The 18,455-nt window shown below is 42.6% G+C and overlaps 1 protein-coding gene across 2 annotated transcripts in view; it reads left to right on the forward strand.

Annotated features, from left to right (window-relative positions):
- The window catches only part of GOLGA3 (golgin A3), a 143,158-nt gene that overhangs the window by 78,116 nt on the left and 46,587 nt on the right, over window positions 1–18,455 (forward strand). For both annotated transcript variants that reach the window (XM_073628458.1, XM_073628465.1), the window contains exon 13: window positions 5,204–5,467. In XM_073628458.1, the coding sequence (XP_073484559.1) occupies window positions 5,204–5,467 (264 nt within the window). The remainder of the gene's footprint in view (window positions 1–5,203; window positions 5,468–18,455) is intronic.

Genomic DNA, 18,455 nt, shown 5'->3' on the forward strand with positions numbered 1-18,455 from the left:
AGACTTTGTATTGGGTGTCTCCAAACGTAAGGCCATCAATGTCTGGGTTAGTTCTAACTTTACATAGAAACTGCCCTAATGATAGGGTGAAAAGGAGTGGTGACAGCGAGCAGCCTTCTCTAGTCCTATTTGTAATTGATAGGGGATCTGAAAGTATTCCATTAGTTTTGACCTGTGCAGGTAGGGCATGAATACATTTGTGAAATCCATGTAGTCATAGTCTTCCCTAGTCCTATGTGTTTAAGGACTGTGAACATATAGTTCCAGTTGACCCGGTTGAAAGCCTTTTCCGCGTCAGTATTTATAAAGATGGAGGGTGTATGGGTTTGGTTTGCTACGTCTATCAGATTCAGTACTTTAATTGTACTGTCCCTAGCTTCCCTAGTGGGGATAAAGCCCACTTGGTCTAGGTGGATCAGGGTTTGCAGATGACGGGCTAGTCAGGTCGCTAAAATCTTGTGAACAGCTTAAGATCGGTGTTCAGAAGGGAGATGGGTAGCTACTGCATGCTGTCAGATCTTAACCCTCCTTAGGGATTACCGTGATGTGTGCCCGTAGTGTATCACTGGAGAAGGCTGCCGTTTTCCCTAGGTCATTGTAGAGAGTCACCATATGGGGGCTAAGGGTTGGGAGTAAAGTTTTGTAGTATTGAAGGGCGAGACCGTCTGGCCAAGGGGCCTTACCTGGCTTAGTTGAACTAAGTGCTAGTTCCAGTTTCCCCTGGTGTGATCGGGGCATCCAGTTCGGCTATACAGTCTGGTGTCAGTGTAGAGATCAGGGTGGAGGATAGGTACTCCTCTATCATGGTTTGCGTTCTGGGTGGGCCCGGTAAATTATATAGGGTCTCGTAATAGTCCCTAAAAGTTTTAGCGATTTGGTTCGTAACATGACCTTCGTGTCGGTTGGAGTGTTGATGTGAGGGATGTAGGTTTGCATTTTAATGTCCCTGTCCGCTCTGGCAAGGATTTTCCCACATTTATTTCCGGATTCATATGTTGTATATGTATTTTTGTATAAAAAATTATGTAATCTTTGTCTTTGGTAACAATTACACCATAATGTATTTTTTTCTACTTTTTAGATATTTATTGCAAATAAACACTAAGGAAGTAAAAAAAAATGATATATATATATATATATAGATATATATATATATATCTATATATATATATATATATATATATATATATATATAGATATATATATATATCTATCTATCCAATTTTGATAGTAACTGAAGCCATGCCAAATTTACATTAGGGTAGACAACAAATGCTAAAATGTATATTATGCGTAACAGATATTGTTAAAGAAGAAACTGAAAATTATTTGATACTCAAGGGGATTTAATGATAAGGCCCGAGTACTTAATATATTGAAGTTGGTGTACGCAGTATCCAGACTTGTCATAGTATTTTTTTTATTAAGAACAGAACAGCTCTGTGCTGGTACAGCAGGTACACCTAATCAGTTTACAGCATTATCTCCGTTTGTCAGAATGTTATGAGCAAAGGTTTTCAATTTATATGTAGATACCTGAGTTCACCTTTCTTTATTTAAAGAACACAATTTAATGGGATATGTAACTCTTTATATTTTGTAGTTGTGACTGAAAACTTATCTTTAACTACTTTCATACTGCCATATTGTAAAAAAAGAAAGAAACAAAACGCTGGGGATGTGGATCGGTATTTCAGTAGCGCTGTTTATTATGCTGCACATAACGCTTTGGGGCAGCCCATGCACTCATGGTTATGATCTGAGCTGTCAAGTGCTGCTAGTGTTTACATTTGAGAGGCCACCACTTCCTCTCACAACAGAGGAAGTGGCAGGGGGAATTTAATGAATAAGGGATCATTTGTAAACAGCAGATCCCAGGCAGCAGTAGACACAAGGAGAGGGTTACTTAAAGTGGTTATAAAGCCACTTCTATAAAATGCTCCCATCCCCTCTGTATTAGAACAATAAGTTCCCCTGTGTCTGTGTTTTAGATAATAAATATGCTTATCTGTACTGATAACACAGTGTCTTCCTGCGCTCAGGTGCCTCCTCTCTCCTCTGCCCTGCTCACAGTTCCAGTGGGCGGGGCCGAGCACTGCCCCTGACATCAGCCGGGGAGGGGAGGAGACAAGAGACAGAGCCGAGGAGTCGCATGATCGCAGGAAGACACTGTGGTATCAGTAAAGATAAGCATATTAAAGCGGGGGTCCACCCACACCACCAAAAAAAAAAAAATATTAAAAGCCAGCAGCTACAAATACTGCAGCTGCTGACTTTTAATACATGGCCACTTACCTATCCCAGGGTCCAGCGATGTCGGCAGGCGACGCCGAGAACCCGCTCGGTTCTCGGCAGCTGCCGCCGCCATCCTAGGTGAGGGAATCAGGAAGTGAAGCGTTGCGGCTTCACTTCCCGGTTCCCTACTGCGCATGCGCGAGTCGCGCTGCGCGTCCCAAGTGGTCCCCGCTCTCTCCTGGGAGCTGTGTGTTTCCCAGGAGACAGCGCGGTGGGGACGGGAAGAGGCGTAGACTCCCATGGGAGTCTATGCCGGAAGTGGGTGCAAATACCTGTCTTAGACAGGTATCTGCACCTCCCTCCCCCCTGAAAGGTGCCAAATGTGACACCGGAGGGGGTGGAGGGTTCCGAAAAGCGGAAGTTCCATTTTTGTGTGGAACTCCGCTTTAATTATATAACACAGACACAGGGGAACTTATCGTTATAATACAGAGGGGATTGCGCATTTAATAAATATGAAAGGGGGGGGGGGCACTGACATGAGCAGACAGAGGTGATGGAGTAGAGGACGCAGGGGACAGATAGCAGGCTGCAGCTAAGGGAGGCACGTACGCTGACCACAGTGTCCTCAGCTCCTGATATATCGGAGTCAGCTTACAGGGGGGAGGGTATAGCCAGGCAGGATCAGATAGGTGTTACAGGGGGCTAAATGACACAGCACAAGCACTGTGCAGTATAACATGCTTTAAGGGAACAGGATCTGTTTTTTTTTTTGTTTGTTTTTTTTTGGGGGGGGGGGGGGGGGCTGTTTAACAAACGCTTTGAAGTGTTACTAAACCCAGTAATATGAAAATACTGCCACTATATAACTTTTTTGTTGATCCGTATACCACGGTCACGTGATAAACTGCAGGGTTTGCCCGAGTTCTAAGGGTTCAGGTAGGAGGGGATTTCCACTACAGCCTGTGTTCTCATGCTGTTATGGGAGGCGCATCATCTATGAATCAAGATGACATATCCCACCCACTGTGTTCTTTTTTAGTTACTGGGCATGGAAGAGGAGGGAGGGAGGGACTAGGCTGTCATTTAGGATCTGTATACATACCCAAATGTTTGATGTCAATACCATGTGACCTGAAAAGCTCAGGAACTGTTCTCGCCAGCAATAGAGACCAAACTGAGCATGTGCAGCTTATCTGGCCTTGCCAAGAGAGACCCTGCAGGAGGGGAGGATCTGTGCAGAGGATCAAAGAGCCTTTTTACCCAATGCAGAGGTTTCCCCCCTTAAGTTCCACAGTTAGTATAACAAGCATGCTAGTCTGCATATACAGACAGATTTTACTGTTGTGGGTTTAATAACACTTTAATTGTTTAATTGATTGTGGGATTGTTTAATCCATTAGCCCCTGCCCCCTTTACCTATACAACTCCGTCTGCATCTTGTCGCTGTATGTGACTTGTATATTAACCCCCTCACTTCCCTTATCCTGCACATAAATCCTTTTTCCAGTCAAGGCACCTTTTTAAAACTATGCATAATCTCAAGGCACCCCATTCTAAAATGTAAAAAACAAAACTAATAATTTTACATGGTGCAGGCTCCACACATGTAGGACACCCAACAGTAGAGGTGATTTATTCTTACAAAGCAAATACACTTTTGCGCACTGGTTCTGACTAGTATTCCAGCATTTCTTCTCTCTCATTTTCTCTTCCCCTCACAGCTAACATGACCCCAGTGCTGACAGAGGCGGGTGTCAAACAATAATGCTGTGCAGGTGCCTGAAAACCTCGTCATCAAGGGGGTGACATCAGGGTTTATTAGGATGCTGGCAGCCGTCCCACATAGTGCTCAAGGTTGTAATCTTGTACAATGAAAACCTGTGACTTTGTGCAAGAAAAGGCGGGCTTGATTCACCCACTGGCTTGTATACAATTTTAAGGCAATTTTCAGGCATTTTGCCAAGGTACACCTGAAGAATCCAGAAGGCACCCCGGTTAAAAAAGACTGATCTTTTGCACCATTACCAAGCTCCATGTTTGTCTGGCATCTCCTATAGCTTGAAATATTGGTCCTGGGTGGAGTGAATGTTTAACTACCTCAATACCAGCTTGTTTCTTCATTTCAAAAAAATTCTAGCAAAAATTAGATTACCTTGGGGTGTCTACTTCATAAAAAAGGGGTCATTTTGGGGGTATTTGTAATGCTCTGGCATTTTTTGTTTAATCTGTTTTATAAATAATATTCAAAAAGAATATAAACGGTACAAGCCATAAACAAATTGCTTTAGGGTTTATTATACAAATGAGCTAGTCTGTAGCCAATAACAAGTATACAAAGTCAAATAAACCATCCAGTATAGATTCCCAAGTTTTACACCCATGCTATCGATACACAGGTAATGCTGGTTTGTGGAAAACAGACATACAAGAGTTTGTTATATCAGGAGTCTATAAGAGTCCTCTTTGCTCACAAGGTTAAATTGATGGTATAACACAAAGAGTAATAAACCTCTAATCCTATGTAGAGAACTGCCATTTTTGTTTGATATGATTTAAAACAGAAAGAAAGGAAAACTAATATTTCCTCAGCGTTTTTGGTCTTTCTCCTTTTTATATAGGGGGAAAAAAATAAAAAGTCCAGTCGTCCATTAAAAATTAAAGTTCACATGGGTACACTATTGCATGACAAGAAATGATCAAACAGAGAAAATAGTCTGGAAAGGATTATATATATATATATATATATATATATATATATATATATATATATATATATATATATATATATATATATATATATATATATATATATATATATATATATAAAAATATTTTTTATATAAAATTAGTTCTTTTGATATTATTCTAAGCGTCCAAAACCCCACGTTTCATGAACATGCCCAAAAATGGAGCACTCTTTATTTCATTTATTTTTTTGCATTCATGCTGGTGTCTACAATTTTAGGTGATGGTTGAAGCATATCGCCGAGATGCTAGTTCGAAGGACCAACTGATTAGTGAGCTAAAAGCCACCAAAAAGAAGCTTGACTCTGAGGTGAAAGAACTAAGAAAGGAGCTGCTGAAGGTCCATGGAGAGAAAACAGCAGCAGAGGTGGAGCAAGCCCGGGTTATGAAGGAAATGTTAAAAGTGCAACAACAGATGGAAGAACTTGAATTACATCTTCAGGCTGCTCAGAATGACAGAGATGAAATGGAAATCCGTTTACAGGTTGGATTAAAGTATCTTTCTAGCTAAATATCAGAAACCAAGCCTGCTGCCATTTACAATGCCATTTGGGGGAAGGGTATGCAGATACCCTTCAGTATACACTTTTTGGCTCTGTTGCAGACCAAGTGAAGCTAAACTGATACAAATTCTAATACATACTGTTTTTCAATTTTAGCTATTTTGTTTATTCAGAGTAGCAGGGTCACGTCTAATTGGTTGGCATAGATTACAACATGGTCTACACAGTTATTTGTTTAATTGAAGTATTTGGGATTTATGCGGTTGTAAATGCTAAAGTTTTTTTACCTCAATGAATGCATCCTCTACATTAAGATAAAAAAACATTTTGGTCCTTTCACACAGGGGTTCCGTATGTCTGTTTTTCCTCAATCCATTGCTGGATGAAAAACTGACATACATGTGTGTCTATGGGCTAGCGGACGTTAGTGTATGATCATCCGCTGACGTCCGCCTCCGTTACGTTTTTTGAGGCGGTAGAAAACCCTATTTCTAAATTCTTCTTTTATATTAAATTAAAAAAAATGGAACGGATGAAAAACGGATTTTAGCGGACGACAACTGCTTACACCCAACCTGCTGACATCAGTTTTTCACCTAAAAACTTGAGCGTTCAGTTTTTTTTTTAGTTCAGTCACTTATTTTTTTTTTTTTGGAAAAACTGATGAAAAACAGATGTCAACGGACCTGAAAACGGATGTAAAAAATTGACATCCGTATCCGTAATGACTAAACTGAACCAAAAAACTGAACGCCCGTGTCAAATGACCCTTAAGATGTAGCTCCCCCAGCCTCCCCATACTTGCCTGAGCCCAGTCCGGCACTGCTCTCTCCCTCCTTACTGGACTAAGGGGGTATGTTTAAGGGGGGGTGAGGGGGCGATACAAACACCTAAATATTTTTCACTTTAATGCAGGGAATGCATTTAAGGTAAAACATATTTAGGCTTTAGAACCACTTTAAGCTTGTAGAGTTTTAAAACAGTTACTGTTTTTTTTTTTTTTGCCGATGTGTGATACTTAAAAGTTCAGGTACCATTTTTCTGTTGGCTAGAATACTGTTAGAGCCAGGATGCTGGCTGTTGACATCCTGGAAGCTTACTAAATTAATGTGATGCATAAAAAAAAAAAATAAAGTAAAGTTTGCAAGCGCCAAATTTGAGCATTGAATTAGATAAAAAATTTTACAGACAGCTCCCGGTTTTATGTTATGATTGGGAGCCAATCATACAGGCTCTTGATCATGTGACTAATGCTGATCATTTAATTGGGAAGACCATCCAGCCCCTTTGGCTTAAAGACTAATGCCCTGTACATACGATCGGAAACTCTGCCAGCAAAAGTCTGATGTGAGCTTTTGGTCGGAAATTCCGACCATGTGTATGCTCCATCAGACTTTTGCTGGCGGAATTTCTGCCAGCATAAGATTGAGAGCAGGTTCTCTATTTTTCTGACGGAAAAAGTTCCTATCGAAAATTCTGAACGTCTGTAGCAATTCCGATGCACAAAATTCCTGCTCATGCTCGGAAACAATTTGACGCAGGCTCAGAAGCATTGAACTTCATTTTCTCGGCTCGTCGTAGTGTTGTACGTCACCGCGTTCTTGACGGTTGACAGTTCACAGAACTTTTGCGTGACCGTGTGTATGCAAGGCAAGCTTGAGCGGAATTCGGAAATTCTGATTGTGTGTATGCGGCATAAGTTAAAGAGGGGCTGCCAAAACTGGGCAGGAAGGGGTTAAAGTTTCTCCAAAAATGTTCATGTATTGATACATACTAGTCGGTAGGTGTATGCAGCTGCATTAGTGTTCTTTTTCAGAATTTCTTTCTTTATTTTCACCTGGTGATTCTACCCCAAGGACAGGACTAAAGACACCTCCCCTTCTCCTCTTCTACATAACACTGCAACTTGAATGCACAGGTTTGAAGGAGGCCTTAAGATGTTAAATAAATAATATGTGTAAATAAAGGTGCCATAGTGGGAAATTATATTTTCAACACACAGCTGACATCTTATATAGTAACTGCTAAGAAGAAAGCTACCATTTTACTGAAACTGGAAGCTGTCCTAGAGCAATACGTTGTTACATATCAAATGTCTATTTTCTCTATCGTCCATTGAGGAATCCAGCTTGATAGAAATAAATTCAGAGTTATACTGCTGCCTATATTAGAAAAGAAAACTAGATGCATAGAGAACTGAAAGCATGCCCTCTTAAAGGGGTTGTAAAGGTAAAAGTTTTTTTACCTTAATGTATTTATATGCATTAAGGTGAAAAAACATCCGGCAATACCGCGCCCCCCCCCCCCCCAGCCCCCCTGTTTTATTTACCTGACCCCTCGAAAGTCCCGCACTCGCCCCCGACATCCTCTTCGCCACTCAGCATGGCCGTTGATTGGTTACAGTGGATGGATTGAAAGCAGCGCAGCCATTGGCTCGCGCTGCTGTCAATCACATCCAATGACGCGGCGCACCGGGGGCGGGGCCGAGTGATACAGTGAACGGCTATGGCCGCCGGCTGTATCACGGGAGCGCGCCCCCAAGCACTCAACATAGTATAACATGTTTGTTATTTAAAAAAAAAAAAAAAAAAAATATCTTTAGTCATCCTTTAAGGGTATAACCCTTCCCATGCCACACCAGTTCAGATTTTCCTTAGTGTCCTTAGGAAAATGGAAGTTTAGCTATATTTTGTTAACTGATTTGAAAGATTTTTTCACCATCAACAGTTACTAATAGATTCAGGCCAGATATTGGAAATCCTGAAAGTCTTTACAGTTAATAAAGGAGCACAAGATTTCCTAGTTTAAGTGTACTGGGTACTGCAGCAGTCCTGCAGTTGTGACAACCTGTCTGTGTTCAGTTAGCACAAGACTCTGCTTTCAGGTCATGCCTGTTTCTTTGGATAATCCTTGCTGAGTTTTCAGGACCAGCGGTATAGCAGTTTTCTCCTTTCCCTTTCTCTGAAGACTCATGATATGCTGTTCCCTTCTCTTTTATTTCACCTGGGACTTGAGGCTGTAAACAACTGGTCTCTTTGTAAGGGTGATTAAGATCTCTTATTTCATTCTGAACTTACTAATATACAGTGCCTTGAAAAAGTATTCATACCCCTTGAAATTTTCCACATTTTGTCATGTTACACCCAAAAAACATAAATGCATTTTATGTGATAGACCAGCACAAAGTGGCACATAGTTATGAAGTGAAAGGAAAATGATAGATGGTTTTCATTTTTTTACACATATACATGTGAAAAGTGTGGCGTGCATTTGTATTCAGCTCCTCTGAGTCAATACTTTGTAGAACCACCTTTTGCGGCGATTACAGCTGCCAGTCTTTTGGGTATATCTCTAACCAGCTTTGCACAACTAGAGGGTGCAAATGATGAAAGAAGAAAAATTGCAGCTCAAAAGCTCCAGACCTGTTGTAGACACCCGCCCTATACGATCTTGCAGGTGCTGGCTCTGCTCAAATTAGGAAGGAAGGAAAAATCCTGGATGGCCGCACACTGCTGAAGGCATCTTTATTGAAAGATTAAAATCCAAAAACAGTCATATCTTATGCATAGAAAACAGGGGAGAACATCTAATGTGTATCACATCACAACAGATGCTTATTCATAGGATTTTCCTTCCTTCACAGCTAAAGGGTGACATTTTTGCCCATTCTTCCTTGCAAAATAGCTCAATCTCTGTCAGATTGGATGGAGAGCGTCCGTGAACAGCAATTTTCAAGTCTTGCCACAGATTCTCAATTGGATTTAGGTCTGGACTTTGACTGGGCCATTTTAATATATGGATATGCTTTGATCTATACCATTTCATTGTAGCTCTGGCTGTATGTTTAGGGCTGTTGTCCTGCAGAAATCTGAACCTCCGCCCCAGTCTCAAGTCTTTTGCAGACTCTAACAGGTTTTCTTCTAAGATTGACCTGTATTTGACTCCATCCATCTTCTCATCAATTCTGACCAGCTTCCCTGTCCCTGCTGAAGAAAAGCATCCCCACAACATAATGCTGCCACCACCATGTTTCATGATGGGGATAATGTGTTCAGGGTGATGTGCAGTGTTAGTTTTCCACCACAGTTAGCGTTTTGTTTACAGGCCAAAAAGTTCAATTTTGGTCTCATCTGCACAGAGCACCTTCTTCCATATGTTTGCTGTGTCCCCCACATGGCTTCTCGCAAACTGCAAACAGGACTTCTTATGGCTTTCTTTCAACTGCTTTCTTCTTGCCACTCTTCCATAAAGGTCAGATTTGTGGAGTACATGACAAATCTTTGTCCTGTGGACAGATTTTCCCATTTGAGCTGTGGATCTCTGCAGCTCCTCCAGAGTTACCATGGGCCTCTTGGCTGATTCTCTGATTAATGCTCTCCTTGCCCATTCTGTCAGTTTAGGTGGACGGCCATGGTTTGATAGGTTTGCAGTTGTGCCATACTCTTTCCGTTTTCAGATGATGGATTGAACAGTGCTCCATGAGATGTTTAAAGCTTGGGATTTTTTTTTTAATCTAACCCTACTTTAAACTTCTCCACAACTTTATAACACCTGTCTGGTGTGTTCCTTGGCCTTCGTGATGCTGTTTGTTCACTAAGGTTCTCTAACAAACTCCTGAGGGCTTCACAGAACAACTGTATTTATACTGAGATTAAATTACACGCAGGTAGACTCTATTTACTAATTAGCTGACTTCTAAAGACAATTGGTTCCACTAGATTTTAATTAGGGTTATCAGAGTAAAGGGGACTGAATACAATGCACGCCACACTTTTCACATATTTATTTGTCAAAAATTTGGAAAACCATTTATCATTTTTCCTTCCACCTCACAATTATGTGCCACTTTGTGTTGGTCTATCACATAAAATCCCCCAAAATATATTTATGTTTTTGGTTGTAACATGACAAAATGTGGAAAATTTCAAGGGGTATGAATACTTTCAAGGCATAGTACCTTGTTGTAGTTTTTTGTGCAAGATTTACTGTGTTAAATGGGAAACAATCTCTTTTTATCGTACAATGGGGGAGTTAGTATGGTTTCTTTCGGGGGTCAGGGCACTGTTTCTGCCCAAACTGCCATTTTAAATTTCCTGCCACCTCCTCCTTCTCTGGAGTTAGACAGTACTGTAGAGGTTGGGTTGCAATATTGTTTTTTTCTATCAGTTGCATTTGCTGTGACCCAGTTCCTCACAAGCACCTCATCCTCTTTCTGGGACACCATGGTTTTCATGAGAAATTATAGCAGCCATCCACACACTTCTCCCGCAGACTATGGGACATAGCAGCAGCATAGCCTTTGAAGGTGTTTCACCCACCTGCAGAAGCCTTGCTCATGGTCCCTTGAGTATTATTATGAGGTATTAAGGTTGATATGGTTTGAAGAGGAAAGTTCTAACTTTTCAAATCAAAGCTCACTCCACCAGGGCTGTTAGTGCTTCATGGGCTGTGCATCACCAGGCCTTCATGGCTCAAATCTGCAAGGCCGCAACTTGGTCTTCAGTCCATAAATTCACCAGATTCTATCAGGTGGATGTGAGAAGGAATGAGGATATCGCCTTTGGGCGCAGTGTGCTGCAGGCAGCGGTATAAGGTCCTCAGGTCTGATTGCACCCTACTTTTGTTTGTGTCTCCCTCCCCTCAGGTAGCATTTCTCTGGGACATCCCATTCAGTAAATACTGTGGCTCTGTGTCCCGTGATGTATGTAAAAGAAAAAAAGATTTTTACAACAGCTTACCTGTAAAATCCTTTTCTTTGAGTACAACACGGGACACAGAGGTCCCTCCCCTCTTCTAATACACATATATTGCTTTGCTACAAAACTGAGGTTCTCCCAGTAAGGGGAGGAGTTATATAGGGAGCTAAATTTCCTGTCTAGGGTGTGCCCAGTGTCCATCACCTAGTGGTGTCTATATAACCCATTCCGTAAATACTGTGGCTCTGTGTCCCGTGATGTACTTGAAGAAAAGGATTTTACAGGTAAGCTGTTATAAAAATCCTATTTTTTTAGTTTTGGATAGAGGGGAGAGGGATTAAAACACATGACAATTTTTGTTGCTGTCTGTGCCCTCAGGGAGATTCACCCCCTCTATTTGTCATGTTTACCATTATCATTGAAAGTGAAAGTAAAGAAATCCCAAATTTTTGGTTGTCCCCAGAAAAGTAATATAGGGGAAATCCTCCAGTGGGGACATTAGTTCTGGAGACCTGGGGGTCCACAAGGAATTCCCTAATTTGTAGGGATTTTGTCTCACCTCCTGTTTGGCTATGGGACAGGAAGTGAAGGGAAATCTACACATTGAATTGGATACAGATGCCCAAAAAATCCTATAGGGGTCATAACCCTCCCTTGCTCTATTCAAAATGGGGAAAAAAAAGTTTTGCCCATAGTTTTAAGGGGTTGTAAATCAGAAGGTTTTTTTTATCTTAATGCATTCTATGCATTAAGATAAAAAGCCTTCTGTGAGCAGCAGCCCCCCTAATATTTACCTGAGGTCCCTCTCTGTCCAGTGATGTCCATGAGTGTCTCAGCCTTCCAAAATTCTCCCTTCTGATTGGCTGAGACACAGCAAAGTCAAAGTCGGCTAGCAAATCAGGGGAGAGAGAGGGGGCAGGGCTGGGTCAGGGCTCCGTGTCTGAATGGATACAGGGAGCTGCAACTCAGCTTGGGTGCCCCATAGCAAGCTGCTTGCTGTGGGGGCACTGAACAGGAGGGAGGGGCCAGTATCACAGAAGAGGCACCTGAGAAGACGAGGATCTGGGCTGCTCTGTGCAAAACCACTGCCTAGAGCAGTTAAGTATAACATGTTTGTTATTTTTATAGGACAAAAAAAAACGAGACGTGCAATCACTTTAAGTGCAGGTCTAGAAAATAACAGTCCAAGAAGGCTTTATTATGATTACAGTACTCTTAATTCCTTGGGCAGGATGAGTGCTCACACCAGAAACTCAAAAATATGGCTCAACAACACCGATTGACACCTTCATGTGCATCATTAAAACATTAATTTGGTTCCTGGACCTCAGGCTCAGAGATTGTGAAGGTTCTTGGCAAACCAAGGGATAAAAACCTGAGGTTTTTAAAAACAGATAAAAACCAGATCTGGCAGAGGTTGAGGAAACCCCGATTGCTTTCCCAGAGATTTGGAAGTTTGCATGGGTACAGGAGGTAGTATCCAAAGATTACAAAATATTTTTGTTACCATCCTGTACCCAATTTTTTTTGCTTTGTGGTTTCCCATATTTCAGAAATGTTGGACACCCTTTCAGCTAATTAGAGATTGTTGAACCAGGTTGTTTTTATCCCAATTCATCCAAGTGAAAATTATCAAGGTTTTTATTCAATCCTTTTTTTAGTCCCAAAACTACAAAGGGAGTATTTGTCCCATCTTGCATTTTAAAGGCGTCTAAGGCCTTCATACATACTCAATTTTTTTTTAAAGGAATGTGTTCGGTTTGTTACAGGCAACACTTCATCTTGGGGTCTTCCTAATATCCATAGACATAAAGGATATGTATTTATTCATTGCCATTTTTCTAAATCATCAGCGACAACCACTGTTAGTTTGTGGCCTTTTTTTCAACTTTGCTTCAGTTCTGGGTCTTCTTTATCTCAGACATATTCTCGTCTTCAGATCTCTAGACAATCTGCTACTGTGAGAGCAGACGTCTCTGACCTTGGACTCTAATGTGTACATTTATAATGTGGGCCTTGGAGGACTTTACATTCTGAACTTTGAGATGTCAAGTCTAATTCTGACTCCTTATTGCAGTATGTGGTCCTACTCCTTGGATACGTTTCAGGCCAGGGTCTTTCTGCCACAGAAGAAGTTGATGAAACTGTAGAATCGTGTTTGGCAAATTCATACTTAACCACTTAAGGACCAGCCTCGTTTTGGATTTTAGGTGTTTACATGTTTAAAACATTTTTTTTTTTGCTAGAAAATTACTTAGAACCCCCAAACATTATATATTGTTTTTTTTCTAACACCCTAGAGAATAAAGTATATAGTCAATGCAATACTTTTTTTTGCACTGTATTTGCGCAGCGGTCTTATAAGCACACTTTTTTTGGAAAAAATTCATTTTTTTGAATAAAAAAATAAGACAACAGTAAAGTTAGCCCAATTTTTTTATAATGTGAAAGATAATGTTACGCTAAGTAAATTGATACCCAACATGTCACGCTTCAAAATTGCGCCCGCTCGTGGAATGGCGTCAAACTTTTACCCTCAAAAATCTCCATAGGCGACGTTTAAAAAATTCTACAGGTTGCGTGTTTTGCATTAGAGGAGGTCTAGGGCTAGAATTATTGCTCTTGCTCTACCGGTCGCGGCGATACCTCACTTGTGTGGTTTGACCACAGTTTACATATGCGGGCACTACTCACATATGTGTTCGCTTCTGCGCGCGAGCTCGTCGGGATGGGGGGGGGGGGAGGGGTTTAAAAAAAAAAAATTTATTTTTATTATTTATTTTACATGATTTTATTTATTTTTACACAGTTTAAAAAAAAATTGTGTCACTTTTATTCCTATTACAAGGAATGTAAACATCCCTTGTAATAGAAAAAAGCATGACAGGACCTCTTTAATATGAGATCTGGGGTAAAAAAGACCTCAGATCTCATATTTACACTAAAATGCAATAAAAAAAAAAAAAAAAAAAAAAAAAAAAAGTCATTTAAAAAAATGACATTGAAAAAAATGTGCCTCTAAGACGTATGGGCGGAAGTGACGTTTTGACGTCGCTTCCGCCCAGCAGTGTCATGGAGACGAGTGGGTGCCATCTTAGCCTCACTCCTCTCCAGGCACAGCACGGAGAAGGACACGATCGCCTCCGCCGCTACCAACGGCTCTAGTAAGTGGCGGAGGGAACCGGATCGTGGCGAATCCGCCGCAGAGACCACTTTTATCTTAAAGCCGACCTCCGCACAATAACGGGGATACCGGGGTTATGGCAGCTAGCTAATGAGGAAGCTGCTGGGCCTGCATCCCTTTAGACCTGCTCCTATTGGAAAGATCTCCCCAAAAATGACATTTTTGTTGCAGGGGATGCCTGAAATCTGACTATTTTATATATATATATATATATATATATATATATATATGTATTTTGTGTAATATATATTATTACTTTCACTGCTTCACAGTATAAATGAATCCCTTATAGTATTGATTATCTGCTCTTTTTGTACTATAAAGGGCTAATTTTAGTTTTTTTAACCCCATGATGACGGGTGATACAAAAAAAGCATACTTCTACTAAACATCTTGGGCCTGGTTCACACCTACCTTTTTTGGTGTTTTTTGCAGAAATGCACTACAGTTCATTTAATATGGTTTCCTATGGGACACGTTCACATCTATGCTTTTTTCAGCCGCTGCGTACTTGGAAGGGGTATAAGGACTTTTTTCAATGCAAAACGGTGATTTGTTTGGTTCAATAGACTTCTATAGAGAAGGTGCATAAAAGCATGTAGTGCGTTGTTGCCGCGATTTGTGTTTCTTTCTCGAACATCACGGGACACAGAGCCACAGTAATTACTGATGGGTTATATAGGTATCACTGGTATATAGGTATCACTGGTGATTGGACACTGGCACACCCAGGAAGTTCAACCCCCTATATAATCCCTCCCCCTTGCAGGGATACCTCAGTTTTTACGCCAGTGTCTTAGGTGATGGACGTGTAAAGATGTCCTGTGCTGAAGCTCCAAAGGGAATATCCTAAGATCCTATACTGGGGCAAGCCAGGCGAACCGGATCCATTCAAAGTGTCTTTTCATGGCCGAATTGAATGGTACCCGGGCCTCGTGTCCGAAGAAACTAGGTTTTACCCGTAATGCTTCTCTTTTTAGAGAGCTGGACCCCGCAGATCAGAAAATGGCTTTAAACTTCCTAATTTCTGGCGAGGTGCTTTACGGTCCCAGAACTGTTGGATCCCCCTATTCGTAGGGGGCCCCAGTCTCTGACGGTTTTTTCAAACGGAGCCCACCGTGAGAGGTGAAGATTGGGTCTGTGTAAACAGCACCCTGCGGCTGGATAAGGTAAGAGGAGATTCCACAGAATTTTTGAGTTCTAGTGGCTTTTCTCCTTTAAGGTAAATGCATGCTATGCCTATTGTGACCACCGGGGGCTGCCAAGAGCACAAACCTGCACATGCTGACTGTCTGTCTCAGGTGTTTCAAGCAGGCTGCAAACAGGTAAGATGGAAAGGGGGATTTCTCATGTTTGAATGTTCCCCCCCAGGCTAGAGAGGGGCCACAGGGGTCTAGAAAGTGGTTATACCACCCGGGCTCTGCTGCCTAATGGCCACCATCTCTGAAGATAGCCGTTCAGGCAGATCTTGTTACCAGCCTCCCTCCCCCCCCCCCCCCCCCCCATCCCCAGCCTTTCTCCAGAAGTATGACAGGAGAGTCGGCAGCGCGGGAAGCGCTCGTTTTTTTCAAAACTCGAGGGGGGGGGCGGTAGAGGAGGGGGCGGGACATCAGCACAGGTGCTTAGACTCCCACTCAGGCCAGCTGCAGGCTATTAAAGGCACTCTCTACAGCTGCACTCAGCCTTCTGAGAGACACAGAGCTGACGGTCGCATGTAAGGTGGGACACAGGCATTCTCCTAGGCAGCATTTACTGAAGTAACACCAGACTGAGCATTGGGTAGCAAGGCTTTTAGCTAGACTACATCGCTCAGCGGGCAGTGTTCATTTGTATACCTCACACCTTGTTGCTTTGCACTATGGGTAGAAGAGGTTCAAGCACCCCAGGAACCAGAGACACTAGGGGATCTCGTTCAGGTTCTGAGGGCCCCCTGTCGGCAGCATCCTCCCCCCCTAAAGATGGGCCAGGGACGGCTAGCCAGGGAGAGCCATCGGGGTCAGGGGCTACACCTGCTTCTGGCACTTCAGCCCCTGTATATATTACACAAGAGGTTATTTCCTCAACCATTAATGGTCTAGAGGAAAGATTAATGGCCGTGATTACGTCTTCACTCAGTGGAAGAAAACGCACTAGGCTTTCCTCTGTTCCCCAAGACCCTCAGACAGAGGAGCTCTGGGATAAAGGAGATTAATCCCCTTTCAGAGGTTCAGGATGGGACGGATGATTCCTCTTCGGAGGAATCAGGTGGAGAGGGACCCTCTGCGACTTCCCAAGAGGAGAAAGTCTTAGTGCAGATCCTCACTGGATTGGTCCGCTCCACATTTAAGTTGCCCATACCTGAAACTGCTAAAGAATCCTCTTCTGCTTTGGGGTCACTGAAACCTTTCCAAGCAGCACATGCTTTTCCTGTTCATACTTTACTTGAAAAGCTCATTTATTCTGAGTGGGATCACCCAGACAAACGTTTTTTTCCGCCGAGAAAGTTTTCAACACTTTATCCGATGGAAGAAAAGTTTATTAAAATTTGGGGAATACCGGCTATTGATGCCGCCATTTCCTCCGTAAATAATAGCCTGACTTGTCCTGTAGACAATGCTCAGATGCTCAGGGATCCTGTAGATAAAAGGATGGAATCCCTATTGAAGGATGTTTTCTCCTTAGCAGGGTCAGTGGCCCAACCTGCAGTAGCAGCAATTGGAGTCTGTCAATACTTAAGAGACCATGTTAAGCAGGTCATCAAAGTATTACCTGAACAGCAGGCCCAGGGGTTTGCTAACCTTCCAGCGGCCTTATGCTTTGTGGTTGACGCCATTAGAGATTCTATCGTGCAAACCTCTCGTCTTTCACTGGGGTTGGTGCATATACGTAGAATCCTATGGTTGAAAAATTGGTCAGCCGAAGCACCATGTAAGAAGCTACTGGCTGGGTTTCCATTTCGTGGTGCAAGGTTGTTTGGAGAGGACTTGGATAACTATATCAAGAGAATCTCTTGTGGGAAAAGCACTCTCTTACCTGTCAAGAAGAAGAGTAAGCGTCCCTCTTTCAAACGGACTCTTTCCCCAGCGCCGGGGGCTTCAGCCTCCAGGCAGTCTCGACGGCCACCTCCATCAGGGTCCAGAGACAAGAGTCAACCCCAGGGACAAAAGAAGTCCTGGGGAAAGAAGCCTACTAGGCAAAACACTAAGACCTCTGCATGAGGGGGCGCCCCCGCTCACTCGAGTGGGGGGAAGACTGTGACAGTTCTCAGAGCTCTGGCAGGAGGACTTCCAGGACAGATGGGTAATCTCCACGGTAACCTTAGGGTACAAGCTGGAGTTTCAGGAATTCCCCTCTCCTCGGTTCCTCAGATCAAATGTTCCCAGAGACCCAGAGAAGAAGCAGTCGCTCCTTCTAGCGTTAGAGCGACTTTTGTCGCAGGAGGTCATTATGATAGTTCCCGCAAAGGACCAGGGATTGGGCTTCTATTCCAACCTTTTTACGGTCCAAAAGCCAAATGGGGATGTCAGGCCCATTCTGGACTTAAGGGATCTGAACCGATTCCTAAGGATTCAATCCTTCCGCATGGAATCAATTCAAACAGTAGTTCCCACCCTGCAGGGAGGAGAATTTCTGGCATCAATAGACATCAGAGATGCATATCTGCATGTGCCCATTTTTCCTGCTCATCAGAAGTTTCTGCGCTTCCTGGTAGGAGGGCGCCATTTCCAGTGTGTGGCTCTGCCTTTCGGGATAGCCACTGCAGCTCGAGTGTTCACAAAGATCTTGGCTCCTCCTCTGGCCAGATTAAGTGCTCAGGGTATAGCTGTCATAGCATACCTAGACGACCTGCTCTTGATAGACTGGTCGGTAGCCTCTTTGAATGGAAACTTGAGGACCACGGTCAGGTATCTAGAACACCTGGGTTGGATCCTCAACTTAGAAAAGTCTTTCCTAAAACCAGTAGGAAGACTGGAGTATTTAGGTCTGATTATAGATACAAGCCAGGAGAAAATATTTCTACCCCAGGCAAAGATCACTGCTTTGAGAGAGCTGATTCTGACAGTAAGGACCAAGAAGGGTCCCTCAGTCCGCCCTTGTATGAGGCTACTA

Source organism: Aquarana catesbeiana, linkage group LG01, assembly GCF_042186555.1.
Source record: "Aquarana catesbeiana isolate 2022-GZ linkage group LG01, ASM4218655v1, whole genome shotgun sequence".
NCBI lineage: Eukaryota > Metazoa > Chordata > Amphibia > Anura > Ranidae > Aquarana > Aquarana catesbeiana.